This window comes from Leptonychotes weddellii, chromosome 16 (genome assembly GCF_054177405.1).
Source record: "Leptonychotes weddellii isolate Sample4059 chromosome 16, ASM5417740v2, whole genome shotgun sequence".
Classification (NCBI taxonomy): domain Eukaryota; kingdom Metazoa; phylum Chordata; class Mammalia; order Carnivora; family Phocidae; genus Leptonychotes; species Leptonychotes weddellii.
In genome coordinates, this window is record NC_138384.1 from 24,206,509 (window position 1) to 24,234,240 (window position 27,732).

At 56.1% G+C, this 27,732-nt stretch overlaps 2 protein-coding genes across 4 annotated transcripts; one reads left to right on the plus strand and one right to left on the minus strand.

The window, feature by feature from the left end:
- Window positions 1–1,041: 1,041 nt before the first annotated feature.
- USB1 (U6 snRNA biogenesis phosphodiesterase 1) lies at window positions 1,042–15,513 on the minus strand. 3 transcript variants are annotated; one of them, XM_081806520.1, is made up of 7 exons: window positions 15,321–15,513; window positions 14,283–14,449; window positions 11,691–11,874; window positions 5,535–5,588; window positions 4,487–4,592; window positions 3,172–3,257; window positions 1,042–2,122 (listed from the first exon to the last, which is right to left on the minus strand). In XM_081806520.1, the coding sequence occupies exons 1-7, from the start codon at window positions 15,428–15,430 to the stop codon at window positions 2,104–2,106; spliced, it is 726 nt and encodes a 241-aa protein (XP_081662646.1). In that variant the 5' UTR covers window positions 15,431–15,513; the 3' UTR covers window positions 1,042–2,103. The 3 variants fall into 3 exon arrangements, with proteins under 3 accessions (XP_081662646.1, XP_006745822.2, XP_081662647.1); XM_006745759.3 differs by having other exon boundaries at window positions 1,042–2,117; window positions 3,174–3,257; window positions 15,321–15,512; XM_081806521.1 differs by having other exon boundaries at window positions 1,998–2,176; window positions 3,174–3,257.
- Window positions 15,514–16,193: 680 nt separating this feature from the next.
- Window positions 16,194–22,417, plus strand: ZNF319 (zinc finger protein 319). Its single transcript, XM_081806519.1, has 2 exons — window positions 16,194–16,504; window positions 18,509–22,417. Exon 2 carries the CDS (start codon window positions 18,764–18,766, stop codon window positions 20,543–20,545), a length of 1,782 nt encoding a protein of 593 aa, XP_081662645.1. The 5' UTR covers window positions 16,194–16,504; window positions 18,509–18,763; the 3' UTR covers window positions 20,546–22,417.
- The last annotated feature ends 5,315 nt before the right edge of the window (window positions 22,418–27,732 follow it).

Sequence of the window (27,732 nt, forward strand, 5' to 3'; positions counted from 1 at the left end):
GGACTGGCCCGGCCAGTCCGCCTAGGTCTGTTCATGGTGGTGCTGCCCTCCTGGGGAGAGCCAGTGCCCCTGATGAGGAAAATCGGGTGGTCTGGGCCGACAGAGCGGGCCTTGGTGGAGGCTGGCTTCCCTGCTGAGGTTGGAACCTGCAGGAGATTGGGTGACGTTTTCTTGAGTTGGGGATGGGGATCCTTCTCTGCACGCCCTGCCTGCCCCCCCCCCCGCCCCGTCCCCAAGCATCCCGACACAGAGCTGGTGGCCCTCAGTGCTGGCTGCACGGCACATTTGCTGTGTTCCTTGCATGCTAGGAAGGAGGCCAGGCTTCCTTTCCCTTTCCAGCGTGACCTCAAAATCCATAGGCACCGCCGACTGCCCGGTTGGAGTTGAATCAGCAGATGCGTGCAGTGGGGCTGGGGAACAAGGTACGAACGTGATTTCCTGTGTCTTTGGGCGGTGACTGGGAGCTTGCCTCGGAGAGCGCAGAGGTGCAGGAAGCAGAAGTGGGAGCCAGAGTGACAGGTCCCCTTTCCTCAGGCCTGGGGTGAGGCGGGGGAATGGCTGTCCTGACCGGGAGCCCCAGGGCAGGACTGAGGTCAGGGTGGACCAGAGAGAGAAGGCATTTAAGCTGTTCTGCACAAGTGGAATACTCATTCCTCCCCGGTTTACTTTTCAGGGGGGGTTACTGGGAGGACAGATGAGATGGTTCTAGAAAGTGCTCTGGACGTGTTATAGCAGTGTCAGGTCTGAATGTCCGTGCTTACACCGATGAGGAGTCGGGGTTCCCCCCCACCCCCCGCCACAGGCCCTGCCCTGGGCTAGATGTGGTCTGTGCCACTTGTCTGGGGTGCAGGCCTGGCAGGCCGGTGACCCCACCGTCATTTTGCTGAGGCATCATTAATGCCACTCAAGGCCTCAGAAGCCATAACGGGGACTCCCAAGAGTCCCCCCCTCCCCCCACTGTGAGGTATGCGGGAGAAGGTGCGGGCAGAGGACAGTCATCTTGTTACCTAGCTGAACAGCAGTCCCAAACAAAATCCAAAATTAAAAGCACAATTTTTATTTGAACATAACTGAAACCTGTAACATAAAAATATCTTTCTGTCACTAGAGATGCAGATGACAACTGGAGGGGACTGGTCTTTTGCTCTGGTGAAGGCCTGATGGAAAATAAAAGCCCTGGGGACCCCCTGGCCCATCCTCCGAGCCCCGCTCAGAATGCCCTTGGCAGGCGGCTGGAGGCGGAGGAAAGAGAAGTGGGGGGAAGGCCTTGCCTCTCCGCCTCTTTGGGAAAGCCGATGAGAAGCCAGAGGTCACAGAGCATTGGAGGGCTGCCTTAGAGCCGCCACCAGCCAGGCCAAAATGAAACATCTGCTCCCGGCTCCCCAGGCACATGGCTGGGTGTGAGTGGGAGGCAGGGGTGGAGGAAACTGAGGCAGAAGCACAAATGAGCACTCTGCTCCTTGGCCCTGAGATGGCCTCTGATGGCACTGGAGGGGGAGACCAAAAATAAATAAATAAAAGCGATGCGCTTCAGGGAGGGAGGGTGACAGACCCATTAAAACACCGTATGTCCAGCGCGAGTGGGGAAGAGCCAGGGCATGAGGGTTTAAAGAACCCTGATGGAGGCCAATGGCCTCCAAATGCAAATAGCTGATGGGGGGAGGGTGTGGGGGAGGGGCAGTTTGTTGGAGGGGCTACAGTGGGGGTGCTGGCTGAGTCTGGGTGGGCTCGCTGGGGTGGCCCTGACGTTTTTTGTGTGTGTGGCATGACCACAGACCACAGATCTAGAACTAGGAAGCCCAGGCTGCCCTCTACTGGTGATTCCTGACAATGACCACACACCGCAGGGCCGGACCTGCAACCCAAACCCGCCAGGAGCGAATCAGCCTGAACCAGCCCCCGGGGAGGACGGGCAGTGGCTGCGCTCCAGACCAGGCCTCCCCAGGGCTTGGGGCAGGCTTCTCCATCTCTGCCTCGCCTGCAGAGGGGCCTGGGCTGAGAGTCTCTGGTGCTCACTTCAAAGGCATCGAGAAGAACTTGTTCCCGGACTTGCAGCGGATCAGCTCGGCGTGCGCGCGCAGCACCATCTCGGGGTCTTCAAACTCATCCACGATGTTCTTCCACCGGGAGCCAAGAAAGGACAGTCACATTAGGGGAATCAGGGACCCAGAGGGCACTGCGAACAAGACCAGCCTACTAAAATCCTTCAGGGGTTAGGCACCATGCAGGGAGGCTGAGGGCCGGGCAGGCCCTAGACTCTGCGCTTAGGTGTCTTGTCTCATCAGCTCTGCCATCTGGGGAAGTGGGTCCTATCATCCCAACTTTGCAGAGGAGGAAATGACACTCAGAACCCAATAAAACTGGGATGGGGTCTGGTGGAGCCCGAAACCAGGGCTCTTTGCCCCCATAGCATGATTAGGCCAAGAGCAGAAGTGGCTGCTTGCTAATGGCCCAGGGCCTCTATCCTCCTGCACACACTTTGCTTGGTTTGCAACATGTTTTAAAAAAAAATTCACATTAGTGCTAACATTTGAAAATGAGAGACTGCACATAAAAATCTGGATTTCTGGTCTCCCTTGAAAAACAGAAGTGCTAGCGACACTTGGTCCACAGTCCTACATGGCAACATTCCCCACGCTAAACTCTCCCAGCGGTGGAGGAGTATCAGCTCCTCGGAAGGCACTGATGGAAAAGTGAACCGTCTCATCTGCTTATCGGAACAGGAAGGCTACGGGGTGGATGCGCCTTACGCCTGGCATGTTTCACTCATTTCCAACACCTGCCGGGCCCTGCTGGGCACCCGAGCCTTCGACCTCTGGGCGAAGGGCTAGGACTTCAAGAGAAGCCTACAGCATTCTCTCAGATCAGTGGTGTAGGGCAGTGCTTCTCAAATTTTAACGTGCACACAAATCCCTAGAGATCTTGTTAAAATGCAATTTTGATTTCTTAGGTCTGGGTTGGGGCCAAAGAGTCTGGATTGCTAATAGGCTCCCGGGGGCTGTGGCCATGGGCCTGCCCTTTGAGTAGCAAGGTAAGGTGATAGGGGTCTCCTCCCCCAGATTCTGGTTTGCATGCATAATCCTCAGGGCCTGCCGGCATCCCTCCTCCTCCCCAACATGTGGCCCATCACTCCTGGCGTTGGCCACCCTCCGTGCTCCCGCCCGGGAATTTACCTGTAGTTCCCGTAGGCACCGCCCTTCTAGGGGGAGATGCGCGTCACCCACACACCAGGCCAGACTGACGTGGAATGAAGGGTCCTGCGGAGGAACAGCAGGGAGGCAGGCGGTCACCTGGGTGCCTTGGCCCGTCCAGACGTGACAGGAGGTCTGTGATCCTTGTCACGGTATCCCTGCTGGAGCCCTGGCCTGCTCCAGGAGAGACTAGACCCTCAGTGCTGATCAGTGTCGATCCCAGGCACGCTCCGCAGATAGAATAGCTCTGGGTTGGCCCCGGCTATGGACTGAATTGTGTCCATAACCTGTCCCCCTCCCCACCTGCCAGATGCCTATGTTGAAGCCTCAACTCCCAATGCAGTGGTATTTGGAGATGGGGCCTCTGGGAGATAATTAGGGTTAGAGGAGCTTATCAAAGCGGGGGCCCTCGTGTTGGGATTCATGGCTGTATAAGAGATGGCAGAAAGCTGGCTTCCTCTCTTTCCACCGTGAGGACACAGTCAGGAAGGGAGTCCGAGCCAGAAACGGACCATGATGGCACCTTGATCTTGGACTTCTAGGCTCCAGAATTGTGAGAAAAGAAATTTCTGCTGTTTAAAGCACTCCATCTAGGGTATTTCGTTATGGTGGACTCAGATGACTAAGACAGTCCTGCTTCCAGAGGCTTTCCCTTAACAGTCATTAAATCTGGGGCGTGGATGAGAACGCAGGCTCTATTTTCTGATCTAGAACATTTCAACAGATGACATACTTTCTAAGATGAAATGAACAAAACCAAAATGTCTAAAATTATGAGTAATAATTTCCACTGAAACTCACACTCCTATGCCTCAGCAAGGCTTTAAAAGAATGTATCAAGCAAAACCAAAGGCCCTTTAAGGACCTGATACTCAGTTTGGAGTGAAATACCCCCGGAGGGCATGGGGCGGAGCGAGGTGCAGGAAGGTTTGGGAAGCTACCGCTCCTCTTGGTGTGTCAATTTTACTAAAAAAAATTTGGGAGAACTACTACTTCTTAAAAAAGAGATGAACATGGATCCATATGGAGCAGAATGGGTAAATCTTGTGCATACTGAAGATAAAATAAGATTTCTATGAAGCGTCGGACTTCCGATGGGCTGCACCTGACTCCGCCACGGCCCCTCTACTCCCCTCTCTCCTGGAGGCCTGTGTCCTCCGAAGGCTGGCGTTCGGGACACTTCACGGGGGCAAGTTCTGGAGGGCTCTTCAGTTTGCCTCTAACAAGGGTTCCTTCGAGGATGGTTTGATTCCACTTTTAGGCGGGCCAATGGAGAGGAAGAGGCTGTTTGTTACCTGGTAGAAAGTGGTGAGGTCAAATTCCTCCATGACTCTGTCTACCTCCGAGACCAGGTCCAGGAACTGGGCGTGCCCAGAGGTGACCTCGAGCCCGACAAAGGTCCTGGGGAAGGCAGAAGTGGAGACAAGGTGAGCATGAGATGCAGCCCCTGAGAACCTAAACCATCTGCCCTGGGGGCAGGGGAGGACAAAGGAAGCAGTCAGGTCAGGGGGCCTTGGTTCTCTCGCTCTCCTGGTTGCCTCGCTTGCCTGCCCTCTGAGCTGGCTCTTTCCTCTGTCCCTAAACCTTCCTTCCCCAGTCCTAACCACACATCTCTCCTCCTTCCCGGGGGGCTTACGACCCTTGAGGAACTTCTTCATGTGCCCCTGCCACGTGTCTACAACCCCCAAGCTTCTGCGGCCCTGCTCTCCAGGGTCGCGTGACTCCTGAGTCTGGACCGTTTCTCTCGGGGACGTGGCTCCTGGGCACCCGCCACCCTCCCCTCAGCTCTCAAACACATTCCCTCATCTTTAAAAACCCTCCCGTGAGCCCACATCTTCAGCCAGACACCCTCCTGGTCTCAGTGAAACTGATCAGATGACTTGCCCACTGTCACTATCTCTAATCCCTCACCTCCCAGCTTCAACCCACTCCACTACTTCTGGAACATGCTGGGCTCATTGGCGCCTCACGACTGCCCAGGGATGGACCTATCAAGGGCAGGCGTGTGACAGCGTGGAAATGAGAGGTCATGGAGGTGACAGTATGAGCTAAACATTCAAGTGGGGACAGAGCTGGGCAGGGGCCCATGGTTTCTTCCAGTGGCAGGCTTTTGTTCACTTCACTGGGATGTTTTTCTCTACCTCTGCCCCCCTCCCCCCATCTTCCTCTAGTTATTTTTCTTAACGAAAGGTTCAGATTTGGGAATAGCTGCTTTTGTAGCCATAGAGTTGGTTAAAACACAAAGAAAAAAATGGGGCAGACAAGGCTGGAAGCAAAGCAACCTTTCAGTCTTTACTCCAGAGAATCTTCTGGAAGCAACTGGGAGCAGATGGGGAGACTCACCTGGTTTTCTCTTGGTTGGTATAAATCTTTACCCGGTTGGCAGTAAAGAAGAATCTGGAATTTAGAAGAGGAAAGACCACGTTTCAGGAAGAATAATAAGAGGAAAAAAAATCCAAAAAAAGTTTATATTAAAAAGGAGGATTTTGAAAATACAGTTAACTCACTGCACACTTCATTTTGTTACCCTATTATACAGGTGGTATAACTGAACCCTAAAGCATTAGAGCTGGACAAAGCCTGACATAATCACCCAGTTGCAGTAACGCATAGCTTCATTCAGATGCTAGCAAAATTTGTATTAATAGCAGTTCATCCCAATGAACAATTTGAGACTATTTCAATTTTACTGATGGGAACTGAGAAAGTCTTCTTCATCAAGGAGGTGATAACAGATGAACATTTCCCATGTGCCAGGGGCTGAGCTGAGGGCATCCTCATGTGACTCTGTGATGCAGACACTTTAACTATGCCCATTTTACAGACTCGGAAGCTGAGGTTTGGTGAAGTTGAATTTGGTGAGCCACAATCTTAACCTCAGTCTGTCTGATTCCAAAGCCCTTGCTGTCACCTATGATGCTTTAATGAGGGGAAGTGGGTCTCTGTTGCTGTGGAAATGGGGCAGAAACACCTGCCCACCCAAGTACCCACCCATCCTCAGATCAGTTACACAGGGCCCATCAAGTTCAGTCAGGTAACTGCTTTCATTCTGGCTCGTTCCGGTTTGTGTTCTCTGAGACACTAGGAGATCTCAGAGGGACCAACTTGGCAAATCCCATTGCAGGAAATGATCATTGACGGCCTCTGGGCCAAGGTTCCGTATGATGGAACACAACACCCCAGCACGCTGGGTAGAATCTCACAACTTGTCCAGGGGCTCAGACTCAGTCAAATTGGGCTTCCCTGTCAGTCTTCGGCCTCCTAATGCATCCCTTTTGGGGAAAATGTAAGGGATGACAGAACCAGCAGGAGCTTGGTCAAGTGTCGAGTTTACCCAGAGTTCTGTAAGGGACCTGACAAACATCCTGAAGTGGACACTGGAGGTTTATGCCCAACTGTGAGGGTTAATTTTATGTGTCAACTTGACTGGGCTGAAGGATGCCCAAAGGGCTGGTAAAACATTATCTCTGGGTGTGTTTGTGAGGATGTTTCTGGAAAAGATTGGCATTTGAATTGGTGAACGGCATAAAGCAAATGGCCCTCCCCAATTTGGGTGGGCATCATTCAATCCATTGAGGGCCTGGACAGAACAAAAAGGCGAAGGGCAAATTGGCACTCCTACTCTCTGCGTGAGCGGAGACATTCATCTTCTCCTGCCCTTGGACACTGGACGTTGACTTTCCTGGTTCTTAGGCTTTTAGGCTCTATTGGGACTTACCCCATCAGTCATCTCCCCCCCCACCCCCATTCTCAGGCTTTTGGACTCAGACTGAATGATACCACTGTCTTTCCTGGTTCCCCAGCTTGAGGATGGCAGATTGTAGGATTTCTCGACTTTCATTACTGTGTGAGCCAATTCCTATAATAAATCTCTCTGTATCTCTATCTCTGTCTCTATTTCTATCCTATTGGTTCTGTTTCTCTGGAGAACCCCAACACAGATTTTGGTACCGAGAGTGGTTCTAAACCAGGATTTTAAGATTGAGTCTTCTGAAGTGGTTCTGGAAGCTTCTGGAATTGGCTCTCTGATTAGATTCAAAGATACTACTGACTCTGTTTCTAGTAGTAAAGTGAGCACTGGTAGTCCCCGTGGGAACCGATTATAGAGATGCACTGCATAATCCCAGTCAACCATTTATTAGAAGGAGATAAGTGACTGTATGATACTTTCAAACAATTTGGGGGAAACTATGGAATATAATGACATTGGTTGGTTGCTCTTAATGTCGCTGGACAAAGTGGTAAAAGAAAAACGTGAGCTTGGGGATTCGAATTCCCAATTCAAGCAGCATCAAGGACCTAGGAACTTTTAGATGTGCCCTAAGGGAGAGCCTCCTGCCCCATAGCCTCAGGGCTGTAACTGCAGAAACTCAAAGGCAGAAGCGCATCCTGTGATCCGCTGAATTAAACCAGTTGAACTAGTTGAGCAGCTGCTGCAGCTCAAGGAAGGACACTGCCTGGGAAAGACTGGGATCCTTTGGGATGGGGCCGCGTGGGAAGCCCCGATGAAGCTGGGGCGCTGAGCCCCTCAATTCTCACGAGCTTTCTTTCCCAGTGTTTTGGGCCTTTCCACCTCCATCCGAGGGGATTCACCTGGCACTGAGGCAGCTGCCCGGCAGGAGGATGGTGAGTCTGCTCAGGAGCCACCCCCACTACCCCTCTTGGCTTCTATTTTTCTTTAAAAGCTGTTTTATTTTTTTAACCTTTTTTTTTTTAAGATTTTATTTATTTGACAGAGAGAGCGCGCACGTGCAAGCAGGAGCAGGGGGAAGGGACAGAGGCAGAGGGAGAGGCAGGCTCCTGGCTGAACAGAGAGCCCGACGCTGGACTTGATCCCAGGACCCCAGGATCATGACCTGAGCCCAAGACAGACGCTTAACGGACTGAGCCACCCAGGCGCGCGCCCTGCTTTTGCTTCTAGACCCTGCGGCAGACCCCTTAAGGTACAAAGTGTGACTCGTGAGGAGATGTGCCATGCTCCAAACTACTACCTCAGTTTTCTAATCTACATGAGCAGAAATCCACGGAACGTGTTTGGGGATGGATTTTAAAGGTGTGGTGCAAGCATCGTAGAGTTGGATCAGGCCGAATTTCGTGATATGGGCTCACTAAGTAGAGATCCAGCGTGAATGCCACAGCTCGGGGAGTTAGGAAGGGGATCTCACAGTTTGCTGGGTTAGTTGCCTGAAACGTGCACCAAGAGGTGGCTCCAGTGAGGGAGCTGAAAACACCCGAGCTGAGACGTGGGTGTAGTTACCATGGTAGACAGCAGAGTCTCGGGCAGGCCTAGGGCACTGGCTAATTGTCGCAGTGTTCCTAGAAGTGAACTAGACAGGAAGCCTACTAAACTCTTACTTCATCTGTACAAGCAGAAATGTTCTAGGCCAAGTGAACAAAGTCTAACCCGAATCATAAAAAGAAAGTCATGGACCCTCAATTTCCAGACTTGAGCCAGTTTATGGACCTAAGACCCCTTGAATGAAGGGGAGGGTGGGTCCCTTTGAGGAAGGACCCTGGTACACTACTAAAATTTTATAGTTCATCTTTCTCCTAGCCTTCTCAAAAGGGATCTTTGGCCTTTTGCCGGGTAATTGTGCATTAGAGAAAAGGAAATAATCAGGCCTGTTGGGAACTAGCAGATAATGGCTGTGAACTAATTCCAAGAGACCAAAACGTGACTGTGGCCCTCTAGTCAGGGTGGGGGCTCATGGAGGCCAGGTGACCAACGGAGTTTCAGCTTAGTCTCGGTGGGCCCCCACCCTGTGGTTATTTCTCCAGCTCTGAGTGTGTAACTGGGATATGCACCCAGCTGCTGGCAGAACCCCCACATCGCTTCCAACCCACGCAGCAAGGGTGATTATGGTAGGAGAGCCCACCAGAAGCCACCAGAACTGCCGCCACCTAGGAAAGTAGTGAATCAGAAGCAGTACTCTGTCCCTGGAGGGATCGCAGAGATCAGTGTCACCACCGAGGACTCGAAAGACGCAGGGGTGGGGATTCCCACATCTCCACTCTACTCCCGTATCTGGCCTTTGCGGAAGGCAGATGGTCTTGGAGAACGACGGCAGGTTAGAAGCAGTTTAACCAAGAGGTGACTCCAATTGCAGCTGGTGTTCTAGATGTGGTTTTATTGCTCAAGCGGGATCAACATAGCCCCTGGTTCCTGGAATGTGGCTACTGGCCTGGCAAATTCATTTTTCTCCAGGCCCGTCCACGAGGCCCAGGGTTAGTGGGCTTTCAGCAGGCAAGGCCAGCAACACGCTTTCACTGCCCTGCCTCTTGGGTAGGTCATCTCCAGCCGTACGCCATCATTTATTTTACAGGGTCTCATCACCTTTTGCTTACACAAGACACTACACTGGTCCATGACACTGATGTCGACACTGTTGATCGGACCTAGTGAGCGGGAAGTAGCCACTACTCGAGACTTCACAGAACCCTGGCTAAGACACCAACCAACTCCCTTCTCCCAGGAATCTTGTATTGGAGGGCTGCTCCCCCCATTTTGTGCTGGGGGAGGGGTCTCTACCCCGCTGCCCCGGGGAGGGGGGGCATACCTGACCCAGGCCTGGCCAATCAGAACACAGCATTCCCTCGGTTGCAGCAACAGAATCAAAGGTGTGCTGCTGCCCACTCTTGGTCACAGGCTCAACCAAACAAACCTGAAGAGGCCACCTAGTCCGGCTTCCTCCAGGACACAGGGGAGGAGACACGTGCACTAGCAGGGGAACATCAAGAAAGCCAGCTTGGTGATCTAGGCGCTGCTCTCTGGTCCCACAGAGAGCAAGAGCATGAGCTACATCTGCGCTCCCCAGGGACCATTATCTCTAGCAATGGCCCGTGGGCAAAGTTTACAGAGGTGCCAGCAAGGGACTTGTCCAGTCAAAGGACCACTGCACGCCGAGGAGCCCAGAGCCATGGCTTCCCGCCAGAGGTTTCGTTCTCGCATGGTCTTTGCAGCCCAGATGCATGCAGTGCAATGATAAGTCATTTTTACCAAAGTCAGGTGGCCCCCCACACAGCTGCCATCCCACTTTTACCCAGAGAACAGAGCTGGAAGCCGGTAACTGAAACATCCTCAAGGAAAGGGTTCTGCCAACTGGACTCACAGGCGGAGAGCACATTAGCCAAGTCAGACCAATCAAAGTCGTTCCTGTGACTTTTGCTGAAGCTATTAGAAAAGACGGCTGGCTTCCCAGGCTGGTGGACTGGCAGCCCCAAGTTGCCAGTGGCCTTCTTTGTCTTTGTGAGAAGGAAGCCCACACGGAGAGGCACCGAGCTAAGAGATGGTGAGAGTCAGGTGCCATCTCTGGTCACCCCAATCCACTCATGCAGGAAACCAGCGTGACTTCTGAACTTTTTAGTTATACCAGCCTATGAATTCCCCCCTCAGTTTAAGCCACTTTGGGTTGGATCTCTGGTATCTGTGACCAAGGGAGTCCTGACTAATATACATATTGCTCAGCCAATTTGGTAGCAATGATAAAAAAACGGGAATGGTGGGGTGGGATGGGCACTGAATGAGGTGCAGAGATAAGTGTTAGTCCTGATTCTCCGAATGACTGAACTAGAGCAAATCCCTTCCTCTACTGGCCCCCAGAAAGGGCTGAACCAAATGCGCAGTTCCCTACCTGGGCAGAGTGCGTCTATGGAATTCTTGGGCCTGAGGCCTCCTGCACTGTGGGAGTGGGGCTTGCGCTCTGGAAGACTTCCGTTTTTCTCCTACACATCTACACATCCAGGCTTTTGGGTAACACCTCATTTGAAGCAAGGGCTCTGCAAATAAAACCACCACCTGGATGGCTTCTTGGGCTCCTTCTGGAACTAACACTCAGAGGATCCCTCTCTCCTGCTCAATTGTTCAACAAACATCCATTTGATGCCTATAGTCAGCAAAGCATCTGGAGAAGACACGTGGGGTATTCAGAGAGAAGTCGCATTCCTGGGCCTGCGGGTGCTTGGCTCCAAAGGGGCCAAGGACTGGATATGAATGAAATGAGCACGGGGGTATAAACTGCCCCAGCATTGGATGATCCCCAGGACTGAGGAACTCTGGGGGAGATGCCAAATCGGAGAGCCTCAAGGAAGGGGCAGGGCTTCGATCTGGCCAAGTGTAGGAGGAAAGGCACTCTGGTAGGAAGAAGGAGAAGTCCTAGGCTGGCAGACCAAACCAGAGGCGGGGTCCAGTTCCCATCCTTCGCCAAGCAGGGGCCTGCATGACCTCATTTCACTCTCCATAGGTCCCCTTGGAGGCGGCTACATGACCTGCCCGCAGGTAAGGACGCGAGGTTTCCAGAGCTTCTGTGGCCTGTCCAAAGTCGCCCAAGACGGGGTATACGGCAGGCAGGTCCAGGAGATGTTCGGTGTTCTAACCTCCAGGTCTGGCCTGCTGGCTGGGGAAGCACACCCCACACCTACACCCCCACAGTAGCTTAGGACAGGAAGAGGAGCCAAGGGGAGGAGAAGAGGGGAGAGGCAGAGGAAGAGCCAGGCACTCACCGCGGGAAGGAGGCCATGCGGTCTTTCAGAGCCTGCACGAACGGGAGGATCCAGTGATGCCGCAGCACCACGCTCTGGGACAGGCTGAGGTGGAACGCCTCCATCTGCACCAGCCGGGGGACATAGGTCTGGGCGTGGGACAGCAGCATGTCCAGCAGGTCCAGGAACTCCTCCCTGGTCTCATCTGGAGGGGGAGTGGAGAGGGCGGGCCATTCTCTTAGCCAAGGCCCTGTGGCTGAATGAAGAACCCCAGAAGGCCGAGAAAGGCCTTCGCTACTCGGGATTTGGGGGGAAAATTAGTTTGAGAGCAGCCTAGCTCTATCTATTTTAACATGATTTTGTGGTTATAGAAGTAACACACGTATGCTCATTGTAAAGAATTCAAGTAAAAAAAGGAAATATGCCAAAGAGAGAGCAGGGCCCCCCAAAATCCTATCACCTAGAGCATCAAGCAGTCTCCAAACTATTGTGATCACCTGGGCCATTAGTCAAACAAACTTGCACGCATATGTGCAACAATCGTGTATTTATTTATAAGTTACAAATGTGCATGTTACAAAATTATGTCCATTGTAAAAGGTACACTCTCGAGAATGGAAATTTTATTTTACTTAATTAATTTATTTAAAGTCTATTTATTTTTTGGTAATCTCCACACCCAATGTGGGGCTCGAACTCATCACCCCAAGATAGAGTCGCATGCCCTTCCAACTGAGCCAGCCAGGCACCCCAAGAACAGAAACTTTAAAAAGATGAGATGGGGCGCCTGGGTGGCTCAGTCGTTAAGCGTCTGCCTTCGGCTCAGGTCATGATCCCAGGTCCTGGGATCGAGCCCCCACATCGGGCTCCCTGCTCGGTGGGAAGCCTGCTTCTCCCTCTCCCACTCCGCCTGCTTGTGTTCCCTCTCTCGCTGTGTCTCTCTCTGTCAAACAAATAAATAAAATCTCTAAAAAATAAAAAAATAAAAAAATTTAAAAGATGAGATAAAAAGGGATATATAAAGAAGTTCTAATACTTTTCTTCCAGATGGATCATCTTGACCTCTCCCCTAGGGGGCATACACCCCACTTCCAAGACTGTCAGAGATGGATGCCTATCTCCCCAGCCTCTTCTTGGTGCATATCCTCGTGTATACATTTTATTTGTTGAAAAAATGAGAGTGTACCATTCAAACTGTTCTTCCACTGGCTTTTTTCTTTCTTTCTTTTTTTTAAAGATTTTATTTATTTATTGGTCAGAGACAGAGAGAGAGCATGAGCAGGGGGAGCAGCAGGCAGAGGGAGAAGCAGACTCCCCGTGGAGCAGGGAGCCCGATGCGGGGCTCGATCCCAGGACCCTGGGATCATGACCTGAGTCAAAGGCAGACGCTTAACCGACTGAGCCACCCAGGTGTCCCTTCCACTGGCTTTCTTTATGTAACACTACATGTTGGATAGCTTCCTCTCAGTGCAGAGGACAAGCTGATCACAGGTTCACAGTAATCCATAATCACCAACAGCACTTCCTTTATCAGTCAGCTATTAGATGTTTAGAATCTCCTGATAAATGTTTAGAATGCTCCTAATTTTTCACAAAGACGAAGAACACTACAATGACCACCACTGTATGTTCACATATTCTTCTTCTTCTTTTTTTAACCAGATGTGGGACTGGAGCTGCATGGGTAACGGTCTGCTCACACCAAGTCTATTAGTCAATTTGTTCAAATGCCCTGGTGGGTAGGCAGTATAGAGAATCATTCTCATTCTGTGGATGGGGAATGGAGGCTCTAAGAGTTGACCTGATCGAACACAAAATACTAAGCCACCACCTACTCTGTGTATTGTGTTAAGAGCCTGACATAAATGATCTGATTTAATCTTCACAACAGTCCTAGGAGATAGGGATTTCTATAATCCCCATTTTAGAGATAAGGAAACTGAAGCTCAGGGAAGTCCAGTAACTTACTAAAGGGTGCCCAGAGTACTGGCTAGTGAAGTGAGGTCTGACTCCGACGCCTGGGCATTTTTTGCCTGCCACTTACTCATGGGGGCTGGTGGGGGCGGGAGGGGGACCTGCCCCAGCACATCCAGGGCCCTCTCAGGAATAAATTGCCAGCTGCAGCCACACTCCAGGATGGCCTTGACACTGCCCTAGACCCTCCCTTGGTCACCTCCTCATGAGTGGGAAAACATTATACCCAGGGTTAATTAAAAAAATATTTCAGGCAACGAATTCGAAACTTTTTTTTTTTAAAGATTTTTTTTTTTTATTCATGAGAGACAGAGCGAGAGAGAAAGGCAGAGGGAGAAGCAGGCTCCCAAGGAGCAGGGAGCTCGATGCGGGACTCGATCCCAGGACCCCGGGATCATGACCTGAGCCGAAGGCAGACGCTTAACCATCTGAGCCACCCAGGCGCCCTCGAAACTTTTTGAAAACAGGTTTACAGAAAAATTCCCCAATTCTTGAAACTCATTCTGTCTCTGCTAAGTCCATCTCTCTCCTTCCATCCATGTCAGAGGTTTCTGGCTTGTTCCTCCTGGTTGGGGCCAGCTTCCTCCCATCAAGAGGCACCTATCAGTCTCAGTCACTCGCCCTTTACACGTTACTCACATGGCACATAGACGTGCGTGGCCCAGTTGCCCCGTTCGTGGGGGAAGGTGCGCACCCGGCCCCCATGTTTTTCCCGGTCATCCTCAGGCTCCTCCTCGGTGTCTAGGAACATGTGCAGCACACTGTCGGGTACCGGCAACCGCTGGCTGGGAAGGGGGCTCTGGGCACTGCAAGAGAGCAAGGAAACGAGCACACTTAGCCTCCTGGCATTCTCCACCTCTGCACCCACAGCAAAAGTCGTAACCCCTTATCCAGGGTGACTGTGCACATCAATTTCCCACCAGGGGCTGGAAGCAGCTTTTAGATAACCACAAAGCTCTTTCCCCAGTACTGTCTCACTGGGGTCTCCCCACAGCCCTAGGAGGCCGACTTTAGCTGGGAGCATGGGAAACAACTGGGCAGGCAGCAGCGTGTGGTTCAGAGGTCACATTCCCTGAACAGTGGACAAGCCTGAACTGGAGTAGTGCTTCCTAGCTTTGGGGTCTTGAGCAGGTCATGTGTACGCTGTGGGCCTCAGGCTCCTCATCTGTAAAGTGTACTTCTACCTGACAGAGCTTATTGTGAGATCAGCAGAGATACTACTGCTTGAAAGGCACTCTTCAAAGCACCAGGGGTGGCACTTGAGAACTGAAGCTCCACGAAGTGAGACTTCGACCGTTTCGTTCATTGCCGAGTGTCCCAGCCTGGCGCAGAGCGGGTGCTTCCATGAGCATTTACTGGATGGATGAAAACACTCTCCGTATGTGGAAACAGACCTAGGGTGGTGCTATGGTGCGCGCCAGGAGATCCCGGCGGCGGCCAGCGCTGGAGGCTGGACCCGAGCCCACGTTTCCTGCCTCCTAACCTTGGCCTAGCCAGGTGGGGGCACTCTGGGGCTGTGTCCAGGGCTGTCCTCCGGACCCTCCTTTTCCGTTGTGCCCCTCTTCCTTCCCTGGAGGGCCGCTCCGCACCATCGCCCCTTTCCCCCCAGACGCTCGGGTCCCGTCGGGGTGTCGCGCGAACCAGCACCCTCCCCAGAAAGATCTCCTCGCTCCTTACCGCCGGCAGCCTCCAGTCCCCGGCCGCGCCTGGGCCCCGGCCTCCGCCTCGGCCTCATCCTCATCCTCCGAGCCGCTGCTGCTGTAGCCCACCAGGGGCGCCGCACTCATGGGGCCTCCTCCACGACTGCAGTCGGTATCCGCGAGCGATCGCACCCGGAATTCCGCCGTGCCGGAAGTGCCCTCCCGGGGGCGGGGCCCGGAGAAGCACCGCCTCGGGGCGGGGCCTGAAGGGGCGGGGCCCCGCCGGACTCCGGCGGGACTCTACACCCAGACCACGCTGCCTGCCAGCTCGCAGCGCCTTGACGGCTACCTGGAGCCTCCCGGAATCCCACCCCTAGCCTCTGTGTGCCCATTTCACAGATCGCTCTGGGCCCTGACCTCTCTGTTCCCTCCTCTGTCACCATCCATCCGAGACCAGACCTCCTAGCCACGGACGGTCCCTGGGTCAGCGGTCAGCGCCCTAGATCCAGCGGAGATCCCTGCCCTCGAGGCCCGGACGGGATCAGAGGTCCGGGAGCCCCCTCCTCAAGCCGGTCCAGAGCCCGAGCTCCAGGGGCCCGTCTCCTAAGAGCAAGTTGAGCAGTCAGAAGCGGGTCAGTTCCAGAAGATCAGAGGGTCTAGGAGGCCCCTCCTCTCAAGCGCGGGCGTCGGGTCGCGGGAGCCCCCTCCCCCAAGGCCGAGCAGGTTGGTCGGAAGCCGGGCGCCCTCCCTGGGTCCGCTGAGGCGTGCAGGTCAGGCAACTGGAGAGCCACCCCGCACGCCCGACTGTCCGACCCGGCCCGGCCGCGGGGTCCCCGGCAGGGGGCGGCCTCGCTCCGTGCCGCCCGCTCCTCCCGCAGCCGCCGCCGCCCCGGCTGCCGCTCCTCCCCCGGCCCCGCCTCCCTGGCCCCCGCGCCGCCCGCCTGTCCGCCGGTCTCTGCAAGGCCGTCGGTCCGTCCGCCCGCCCTCCCGGCGCTCCGCCGCCCTGGCCCCGCTATCCCGGCCACGCACGTCGCTTCCTCGGTTCCGGCCGCCGCTAGCCCGTTCCCCGCCCCCGGGCCGGCCGCCGCCGCTACTCGAGGCCGGGGATTGGCAGTGCGCGTAGGCCGCGCCGCCGCCGCCGGAGCCGGAATAAAGGGGCGGCCGAGAGAGCAGCCGGTCGCCACTCGCCCCGCGCCTGACCCCGCGGGCGGCCTGGAGCAGGTGAGCGGCGGGGCGCCCGGGGCTGCGTCTGGGGGCCACTCCCGCGCCCGCCGCACCCCTTCCCCAGCCGGCCCGCCCGCCACCACCACCACCTCCCCCCCCTTCCACCTCCCGCCCGACCCGGCGGCCTCCTGAGCTCTGGGGCGGCCCCAGGCCAGCCGGGGCGCGTAGCTACTAACCGGGCCCAGCCTGCGGCCCTGGGGCCTTCCTCGGGCCCAATCGCCCGCGGGGCCGGCGCTCTGGCCCGTAGCGGCCTGGCCGTTACTGGTGAGGGCTGACAGGAGGTAGCCCAGCCGGGCTGGCGGGCAGTGCCGGCGGGGAGGTGATCGCCTTTCATTCGGGTTCCCAGGGAGGAGGAAGGGCTGGCGTGGGGCGCAGGTGGGGGCCTCCCTTTGCCTCTGTTACCCTAGTCTCTCCTCTTTGCGGAATGATCAGAGAGGCCTCCGGGTCGCACCTTCCTGGAAGTGGGCAGGGGTGGGCAGCTGAGCTGGGGGCCCAGGATCCGGGACCCTGGTTCTGGCAGCCATTCATGCGGGAAAAAAAAAAAAATTCATCTGGGTTGGCTCATCCGGACCTAGACTGCGCTCAGAGTAGCCCCTCTTCCCTCTTTCCTGGGGAGGCTTCCTACCTGCTTGTTCATGCAACCTGCTGCGTCCACCACGAGCAGCGGCTCCTTTCCTTCTTTCCTACCCGGAAGATGCTGTGGGTGACAGTTTTTCGCCTGACTCCTAGGTTTCTTTGGTAGAACAGTTAGAGGCAGGGCTGGCCTGTGAAGGCATCCCCTTTTTTTCTCCTCTTTCCCTCAGGAGAAAACTTAGAAACTTTTCAATGTTTGAGGCAGAGGAGCTGGAAACCTGAAAGTGGGTTGCATGTAATTCTAAAAGTTCCTCCCTCTCGCTCTCATTACCTTCTGCTGCCACAAAGTGGTGAGTTAGAGATTTGCCTGGGCTGGGTGGTCTTTCCCTTCCATGGATTACCCAAAATGTTAGAGACTTGGAGCAAGGGAATGGGGTTGCCTCTGGAAAGGTTGTCTTTTCCGGGTTGTCCTGGGAAGAGGAGAAATGCTCTGTGCTTAGCATGCTACTTCCCACATTGCCGAGGCAAACTCCCGATTGCCCACTTTTTCCTGCGGGCCTTGGCACTGTCAGATTCAGAGGATTTAGGAGTTTTGGGTGCTCTGGGAGATAACTAGAGCGGGGATGTTCTGCTGTGGAGCCCTCCAGGCTGGGTGCGTCTATGGACCTATCATCGTTACCCCATCATATAATGGCTCAGGTCTCTGCAAGGCCATCCTAACTGTTGGGTGGAGGAAGAATAGGCACATGGTCAGGATAGAGGGCCTAGGGGATAGTTGAGAGGGATGTGGGTCAGCCCCTCACAAAATCAGTTTTTTGAGATGGTCCTCGGTTCCTGTAGTTGTTTTAAATATTGGCTGCCTGAGGCCGTTTGCTCTTGGACCCTCAGGTCTGGGAGGCCTGGTTCTCGGTCTCAGCAGGCTGTTACCCTGAGCAGGGATGTCCTGGGTTGAGATTCAGGGCAGCCAGGGGAAAGGAGCTCGAAGGCCTCGGGGCGTCCTCCACCAGTGCCTCTCTGCTTTTATCTAATAACATATTGGGCTTCCAAGTAAGAATTTTGTTTACAAAAAAAGTTACGCTGCTGAAATCGGTTTGGACGCCATGGGCCTCCCTCTTCCTTTGGAGCATGAGCAGAATTTATGACTTCTTTGTATTATGCGCAGATCATCCCAGACCCTTATCTGTGAGACAGCTGGCTACAGAGGGCTGGCGGTAGGCTGGGGAGCCTGGAGGCTCTCTTTGCTGGAGGGGCTGAGCCGCCAGCAGACTTCTTTGGTCATGTGTGAAGAGAGCGGGTCTTCCAGCCCTGAACCCCTCTCTCTTCCCTGATGTGGCAGCAGTGTGGCGAGTGTGGGCCGAACGGGGAGAGGGGCCCAGGGACCAGCCGCGGATCTCGGCGTCAAGCTGACCCTTTTTCTCTTCCCTCCAGAACCAGTCATCGGGGAAGGCAGAGCCCCTCTGGCCTCGCCCCCCGGCACCCTGCCCTCGAGAGCCCCGCGTCCCGTAGGCAGAGCCTGGCAGTCCGTCTTGGTTAATGCCGCCGGCCGTCTGACCAGTCCCCCTTGTGTGCCTCCTCTGAGGTTTTTGCCCATCCCTGATCCTGGGCAGCTTCTCTCTGGGCTGGATCACCTTCGGCGGGAAACTGAAGCCCTTACTCTCCAAGCCCTGTTTCGTCTTCCCAAGCATGTCAGAAAGCTGGCAGCAGCCCCCGCAGACGCAGCCCCAGCACCACGCGGAGCCACCACCCGCCCTGGCCGAGCACGCGCTGCCCCCGGGCTCGGCCGAGAACCCCCTGGGCTGTGCCGTCTACGGCATCCTCCTGCAGCCGGACCCGGGCCTCCAGCCCCCGCAGCACGCGCCCCTGCCGGCGGCCGGCGAGCCGGGCCCCAAGTGCGGCGTGTGTGGTCACGACCTGGCGCACCTGTCCAGCCCGCACGAGCACCAGTGCCTGGCGGGCCACGACCGCTCCTTCCAGTGCACGCAGTGTCTCAAGATCTTCCATCAGGCCACAGACCTGCTGGAACACCAGTGTGTGCAGGCCGAACAGAAGCCTTTCGTCTGCGGCGTCTGCAAGATGGGCTTCTCGCTGCTCACCTCGCTGGCGCAGCACCACAGCGCGCACAGCGGCGCCAGCGGCCTGGTGAAATGCTCCATTTGCGAGAAGACCTACAAGCCGGCCGAGGCGGCCGAGCCGGCAGCCACCGCCGCCGCCGCCGCTGCGGCCACCTCCCTGCCCCCGGCCCCCGCGCCGCCGCCCCCGCCCCCGCCGCCCCCGCCCCCGCCGCCGGCCGTGGCCCCCGCGGAGCAGGCAGACAAGCCGTACAGCTGCCCCATCTGCCAGAAGCCCTTCAAGCACCTGTCGGAGCTGTCGCGGCACGAGCGCATCCACACCGGGGAGAAGCCGTACAAGTGCACGCTGTGTGACAAGAGCTTCAGCCAGTCCTCGCACCTGGTGCACCACAAGCGCACGCACAGCTCCGAGCGGCCGTACAAGTGCGCGGTCTGCGAGAAGACCTTCAAGCACCGCTCGCACCTGGTGCGCCACATGTACGCGCACTCGGGCGAGCACCACCTGTTCCGCTGCAACGTGTGCGAGCTGCACTTCAAGGAGTCCTCGGAGCTGCTGCAGCACCCGTGCACGCCGAGCGGGGAGCGGCCGTTCCGCTGCGGCGAGTGCCAGAAGGCCTTCAAGCGCCCGTCGGACCTGCGGCAGCACGAGCGCACGCACAGCGCCGAGCGGCCCTTCAAGTGCGACCTGTGCCCCATGGGCTTCAAGCAGCAGTACGCGCTCATGCGGCACCGGCGCACGCACAAGCCCGAGGAGCCCTTCAAGTGCGGCCTCTGCGAGAAGGGCTTCGGGCAGCCCAGCCACCTGCTCTACCACCAGCACGTGCACACCCTCGAGACCCTCTTCAAGTGCCCCGTGTGCCAGAAGGGCTTCGACCAGTCGGCCGAGCTGCTGCGGCACAAGTGCCTGCCGGGCGCGGCCGAGCGGCCCTTCAAGTGCCCCGTGTGCACCAAGGCCTACAAGCGGGCGTCGGCCCTGCAGAAGCACCAGCTGGCGCACTGCTCGGCCGCCGAGAAGCCCCTGCGCTGCACCCTGTGTGAGCGCCGCTTCTTCTCGTCCTCGGAGTTCGTGCAGCACCGCTGCGACCCGGCGCGCGAGAAGCCGCTCAAGTGCCCGGACTGCGAGAAGCGCTTCAAGTACGCGTCAGACCTGCAGCGGCACCGGCGCGTGCACACGGGCGAGAAGCCCTACAAGTGCCCCAGCTGTGACAAGGCCTTCAAGCAGCGCGAGCATCTCAACAAGCACCAGGGCGTGCACGCCCGCGAGCAGCAGTTCAAGTGCGTGTGGTGCGGCGAGCGCTTCCTGGACGTGGCCCTGCTGCAGGAGCACAGCGCCCAGCACAGCGCCGCCGCGGCCGCCACCGAGGGCGCCTACCAGGTGGCCGCCTGCCTGCCCTGAGTGCGGCCCTCAGTGCGGCCCTGAGTGCGCGCCTCCGAGCCGTCCCCACCGGGCCCTCCCCCGCCCGGCTGGGCGGTCTGAGGACTGAGGGCGCCGGGGCGGCCGCCGGGTGGGGCTGGGGGCGCCTGGCGCTCCCCATACCGGCCTGGAGGGAGGGGGTGGGGGGAGCCGGATCGCTGTGGCTGGCCCTGATCCCACAAACCTCTTTCCCATTACAGGATTCCTTTACTTGAGAGCCATCAGCCTCCCTTGTCTCTGGGGGCCTGGAACCAGGCTGGAAGTCAAGTGGCCTCCCTCGACCCGGAGGAGGGATTGTTGCCAGCCCTACCTTCCCAAACTTTTCAGCCTAATTAGAAACCAGATAGGTTAGGAAAGAGGATGGTCATGGTCAGGCCTGGGAGAAGGGCTGGATCCCACAGGTGGGCTGGATGTAGGGCATCTTCCTTCAGGTCGCCGTTGGAGAGAGCAGGCCAGCTTTGTGATGTAGTCCTGGGGACCAGGAGGGCAGACGGTGAGCCTGAGCTGCAGGCCTCTCTGTCTGCTCCAGGTGGGGGCGGTGTGGCCTCCCGGGTTCCCCCAGGGAGACATGCAGGACGGCTGCACATCTGTGAGCTGGGTGTGCCTGCAGAGAATCGGCCCAGCTAGAAGGGAGGAGGCAGAGAAGCTCTCCCGTGACACACTCAGCCAGGGACAGTGCCCTCCACAGGGAAGGGAGGAAAGGCGGCTTTTGTTCTGAGGCCTAATCCTGCTGTTCAGAAAGTGCCCCTCCTACCTTTGCAGCATGGTTCCAAGCTCTGGGGAATGTGTTCTCGGCCAGACCGAACTACTGATGAGAAAGAAGGGGATTGTTAGACCACCTTGGTGCCTGGGAGGAAGCAGGGCCAAGTCCACGGTCTTACCAGTGGATGCAAACAAGTGTCCTCCCCCTTGAATGTGTGAACCAAAGTGTCAAGAGCGTGGCTCCAAACAGCTTGCGCCAGCTCTCCTTCAGGGCCAAGACCGGGCCTGGCACCCAGGGTGGGGGTGGGGGTGTGAAAGGACTCTGACTCCACAGTGCTCTCCCAGCCCCTGGGAACCTTCCCCGTCAGTCTGGCTCCTGGCCTGGACCCCGGGGGTCTTGTGCTGCCAAGATGCCCTGGACATTATCCAGTGACTTCCAAGGCCAGAGATTCTGGGGTCCTCCCGGGGTCCCTGTAGGTCTCTGCCTGCCCACCGGGGCTCATGGAGTCAAGGGTGTCCAGGGCAATAGGGAGCAGGCCAGGGCAGAGGGTTGTTAAGGGAGCTGGTAGGTGCCTGGAGTTGACTGAGATCACTGGCCAGTGGGGGCCCTCCTGGGGAAGCCCGAAGGACCTTTATTATCAAAATGATTCTTGTGAACCCAGCTGTGTCCCTGCCCTGCCCTCTTCCAGCCCTCCTTGGGCGTGGGTCTAGAAAGACTTTAATCAGTGCTTGCACCAAGGGCCCTGAGGAGCAGGGAGGCCCGCCTTGTCTCGCTCCCACCTTGAGAAGGCTGAACAGCCCACATCCGCCTCCTCTATGGGACCAGGCTCCCTTCCTGTGCCTGCAGAGAGGGGCCGGTCCTTCCCCTCGGTGCTGGCTCTCAGTCACAATGCCTCAAAAGACATGGAACCCAGGCTGACAACAGGCCCAACTGCAAAATTTTCCCTTTCCTTTTGCTTTCTAAAAGCAGTTGTTATACTGTTCATAACATTGTATAGTTTAATTTCACATCATTTTGGATCTTATATAAAAATGTGAAAATTTGGATTTTTAAAAAGAATGACTCCATTTTAGATAGCCCCTTTTGATGTTAATATATAGTGAGTCCAATGTATGCTTTAGAAGTAAAGACATTGACCATCACAGACCAAAGCTCTGCTTGTTCTGGTCATTCTTCCCCTGGGGGATGATGGGGCATGGAGAGAGAGACAGAGGGGTGCAGGCTCGGGTGGCAGGCTTGGGATTGGGACATGAGGCTGGGTTCGAATCCTGAGTTTTGAATGTTCTGGTCATGTGACTTTGGGCAAGTCACTCAACCTCTTTGGGACTCAGTTGCCTCCCTTGCCTTGCTTAGTTGCTGTGAGGATTCATGACGTCCCATATGGAGGCCCTGGGCTTGGGGGGAAAGCTGTGAAGGTGCTGACAGTCCTCGGGGCCCTAAGGGATAGGCTTGCGGGCTCCTGACCTGCTGGAGGTCTAACTGCAGCCCCGGCGGAGGGAGCTGGGCTGGGAGGGACACGCAGCTTGTGGATGGTAAGAAGCCCTGGGAGCCCGGCCTGGTAAGCATGAGTGCTTGCTCTGCCCCCGTGGGAAACCAGGGCTTGCCCGAAGCAGCAGTGGCCCCAGCCAGGTGCCCTGCCGCAGAGGGCTGCCTGCTCTCAGCCCACTTGTACTCACCGCATCCTGTGGCCATCCATCTGCATGTCCAGCCAGCTGCCTCCCTCCTTGGCCTTCCAACCCACCTTTCTGTTCCCTGCCCCAGGCCCCCAGTGGGCCAGCTGTGACTCAGGCTCCTTCCATTTTCTCAAAGGCAGGGGTGGAGGTGGGGAGAGAGGGAGAAACAGCCTCCCCAGGCTAGGGGAGGGTGGTCAGCACCTTGCCCCGGAGGTGGGGGTGGGGAGAGTAGAAAGTCAAGAGGACAAGGAGCTGCCCATGCCACAGGGGGGCTCAAAACTGGGGGCAGACAGCTCGTGGAAAGGCTAAGGAGGACCCCAGAGGTGACCCAGACCCCACACCCCTTACTTCCTCTGTGTGTGCCCCTGGGAGGTCCTCCCTCGAGGAGCCGTGTGGTCCCTTCCTGCAGGTGTCCACTTGTGAGCCGGAGGACGCCCAGGGCCCCTCGTGTCCGTGCCAGGCTTCGATCCTGCCTTCCTTGCTAGCTGAGTGACCTTAGGCAAAACCCACACACCTTGCAGAGACTCCTGGAAAGCACTGGCATGTGTTTGGTGCTTTATAGCTTCAGGTTGCCCTTCCTGAATGTTCGATGGTCTTCGTGTGCGTGGGCAGGAGGAGCCCCGGCGGGGCTGAGCTCACACGGAGCCTACAGCGACGTGCTCTTGCTCTGTCTCCATCCTCTTCTTACAAAGCTACCCCCGCCCCCCTCCGGCCCTCTGCCTCTGGGCTCCAGCCTGCGCCCAAACCAGGGCAGTGAGTGGAGCCTGGATGTTCAGGTTTAAGTCCTAGCCTTTTAATAAAAAGTGACCCCAGGCACTTGTTATCTGCCCCTCTTGGGGGCCTCAGTTCCCCATCTGAAGCAGAGCTCTTGACCCTGATCTCTAAGGGCCCTTAGAGACCTGACACTCTGATTCTGGGAGGGTGACAGGATCAACCTCTGTCCTCTTCCTCTCCCTGCCTCTGCTGGCTTCCAGCCTGCAGTCTTCCTGTGTCAGTCAGCTGTAAGCGACAGAAACGGCGCAGACAGGCTTGAGCCGCTGACCACACCGCCCACCCACCCGCCCAGGAGCCCCCACAACCTCCTGCGTCCCACGGCTGATGTGAGTCTCCCCCTCGTAGAGCAGAGCATTTTCACCAGGGACCTGGGACACTGCGATGCGGGGCGTAAACTAATACTACCTCCTTCAGTCTGGGGAATCATGCGCTTTGCCCCAACCACTGACACGTAGGAAGAAGGTGGTACCTTGGGGTGAGCCGTGACATCAGGACAACAGCCAGAGCTGGGGAGGATCAAGAGACAGAGGCAGACAGAAGCCTCCCGCTTCGGAGCTGGTAATTCGGGAGGGTGAGGGCGCAGTGCAGTGGCCTTTGTGGAGGGTTGGGCATGTTGTGGCCACTCGGGAGAGCAGAACAGTCGGAGGTCAGAGGCCGGAGGGGGCTGCCCTAACGCTTCCCTCTGAATGTTGGGGCTCTCCCCGCCCCCACCCCGACACCCCATTCATAAGCCCTGTCCCCTCTGCCCGCTGGTCAGAGCCTCCTACCAAGAGGGCAGGGCAGGGCAGACGTGAGTATTCCCTTCGGGCTGACGCTTGAGAAGTCCTGGGGCTGCCCAAGGCCACGCATTTGGTGGTGAAGGAGGCCTGGAATCGGGGAGGCTGGCCTGGTGGGGAACAGACAGAGGGGATGGGTCAGCCCTGGGCTCTGAACATCCCAGGCCCCAGCTCCAGCCGCTGAGGCCTGGGGCTCTGGTTCCAACCCACTCTTTGCGGGCCAGGAAGCTGGGCACAATGGCTGGGCCCGGTGCCGGCACCCGGTCCAGCCAGGGGACAGGAAAGCCTTTCACCAGCTGGCAGAGGGGGCGGCCAGCCCTCCGGTGGGCCCTCGACTCCTTGAGGGATTAAAGCCGCCAGGCTCTGTCTCCCCATCTGTGCAGAGGCGGCTCCAGGAAGAGCCTAGACCTCCTCAGACGCCTTTGTGGAAGTTTTCTGTCTGTCTCCAGTCCTCCATCCTGACCTCCCGCCTCCCTACCTCATTCCCTCCTCCAGAGCAGGCCTCAGTCAGGCCCGCGGGCTGCTCCGGCCTTGGACGTTGGCCCGGGGCCTCCCAGGCTGGGCCAGGCTGGCCTGTGATAAGCTCCACATCCCATCCTCAAACGGGGGATTTCTTTGTTCCTTGAAGGTCATGCCTCCAGGAAAAGCCTTGGCTGCTATTGATTGTCACAAATGTACAAAGATTCCAGGCCCGGAATGCCCAGTCCTCCTCAGGTCCCTGAAAAGGAGGTCAACAGGAGGGGTGGGAATAGGGGGTGCCCGCGGGAGTCTCCCTCTTGCCTGTGTGTGTTTCCCCAACCTAGGTCTGCATTCCTGCCTTTGTTCATCCAGGAGCTGGTGCTGCGGGGCATGCAGCTAAAACTTCAGAGGAGAGAGGTTTGAGGTTTTCATGTATCAAAAGGTAAGGTCAGAAATGTCAAAGCTTCTGATTTTTAGCACAAAAGATTACATGTGAGTCCTCCCTGACCCTCACCTCACCCCTGATCCATCCCTGTTGCCAGTCCCAGGCCCTGGGTGAGGATGTATTTGGTGTGTTACTTTGTCATGAACACAACTGTTACTTTGTAGTAGTTGTTTCATTTAGTCTAGATCTGTGTGTGGGTTCTGCGCGGCCCCAGGCCCCATTCCTGAGCCCCTGTGTTCACTCAGAGAGGTAAAGGGAGCCTCCAAGTGCAGTATTTCCTTAGAGCCAACTGTGGGCCAGAGGCTAGGAGTTTGTTCTGTAGTATCGGGGAAGATTGGGGGGCCGGGGGGAGGGAGCCCTTGAGAGAGGTCTGCCTGGGAGAAATGGTGGGATTTGGGTTGGAAGTGATGGGAAAGGCATTTCAGGTGGGAGGAAGGCTTTGAACAAAGGTGAGGAGGCAGACAAGAGCCTGGGTGTTCAGAATAGCAAGGAGGCTGGTGGGGAGGTTTGTGTGGGGCAATGCATTGAGGCCCAGGGCCAGGGATGTGGATTGGGGCACTGACCAGGAAGACCTGTGGGTGAGGCCATGGAGGCTGGACTGTCCCCAAGGTAGTGGCCATAAGGAGGATTTCTAATGATCTATTTATGATGAGTAAAGAGTCTTCCCCTGAGGCTGAGGGGACTTTGAGGCCAGGAGACAGTGGCCCAGGCTAGGTGGGAGTGAGGCTTCTTCCCATCTCTTGGCCTCTGGGTGGGATTATCAGATGTCCCCACCCCCAGGAAGCCCCCTCTGGTTTCCTCCCCACTCTTGGCTTATATCTCTCTCATAGCAGGAAGGCAGTGGAATGTGGTGGCTACGCAAGCTCAAGGTTCAGGTAGGCTGGCTTCAATTCCCAGCTCTGCCAATCACCAGCAGTGTGACCTTGGGCCAGGCACTTAACCTCCATTTCATCACCCATAAAATGGGCCTAAAATTACCCACCTCATGGTGTCTGCAAGGTGGTTAATACATTATCTTACGCTTAAAAAATAGAAAGTGGTAGGGTGCCTGGCTGTCTCAGTCGGAAGAGCATGGGACTCTTGATCTTGGGGTCCTGAGTTCCAGCCCCGTTTTGGGCGTAGAGATTAATTAAAAATAAATTAATTAATAAAAAAAAGAAGGTACATACTGAATCAGGCTTGTTAATGTTCATCCACTCTGCATTTCCTTTATTCTTGGACACACATTTTTAGGTCTATGGAATCAGGATTCAGTGTACAATTGGTGAGCAAGAACCTAATTACATTGCTGGTGTGGGTTACCATACCTTTCAGTGTCTTGGGCTCGAGGAACGTGGTCTAGGTGTGCCCACATTCTCACCTTCTGCTTTCAAGTTTGAATCAGCTGGGCCTGCCTTCCTCCTCCTGTACTGGGAGCACCTCCCAGGCAGGGAGGGCTTCTGGTCTGTGTCCTTCCTGCACCCAGCATGGGGCCGGGTAAGCCTCAAATGTCCCCTGGGCCAAATTCCCAGAGGGCCTTGCCCTCCTAGCAGGGCCAGGAAAAAAGCCCCAGGCACTTGATTCCCTCTGGTACATTGAAGCATGCTCTCTGGCTGTCCCAGGCCCACACAGGCCAGGACTCCAGCATCCCTGCTGTGATGGGAGCATTGGGCAGATCTATCCCTTCTCTGAGCTGTCATGTTGGGGGAGGCACTCAAGTTTGCAGAATTGGCTCTGACACCCCAAGAGGTTCTGCCAGGGGCTTCCTGAGGTTCAAGCCAGGTGGACTGCCCGCTGGGCTTGGAGGAAAGGGTTTCTTCCTGCATGAAATGGCAGGAAGCTGGGTACCTTCTCGATAGGCCCCCAAGGAAGAAGGGGCTCCGTGATCTGTTTACCACTCCCCGTCTGCTCCTCCCCATGCTCCTGCTCTGTTGTCAGCAGAACCCCACCCTTGAGGACAGACAGACACCATGGTCCCTCACCTCCGTATTAGGATAGTAACCATCACCTCCACCCCTAAAAGAAATTAAAGTCAGCCTAGAGTCTGTAAGGCAGGCTCTGTCTGCATTATCAGATGACAATGACAAAGCTGTCTCCTTGTTTTTTACCCAAGATTGAACAAAAGACCTCCCATTCTGGGAAATAATTTATTCTACGACATTGAGCGCAAACTGTATGTGAACACTGTGTCAAGTGCTGGGACTTGCTTTGAGTCCTGAGTTCTGGGTGTGGCCGAAGTGAACTACTTCCTGATCTGGGCCTCAGTTTTCCCATCTGTGATATAGGATAGCATTCGTTCTGGTCACTTTTCAGTGTTTATGGGATTTGAGGCATGGAGGAGATAATAAGTCACATGACAG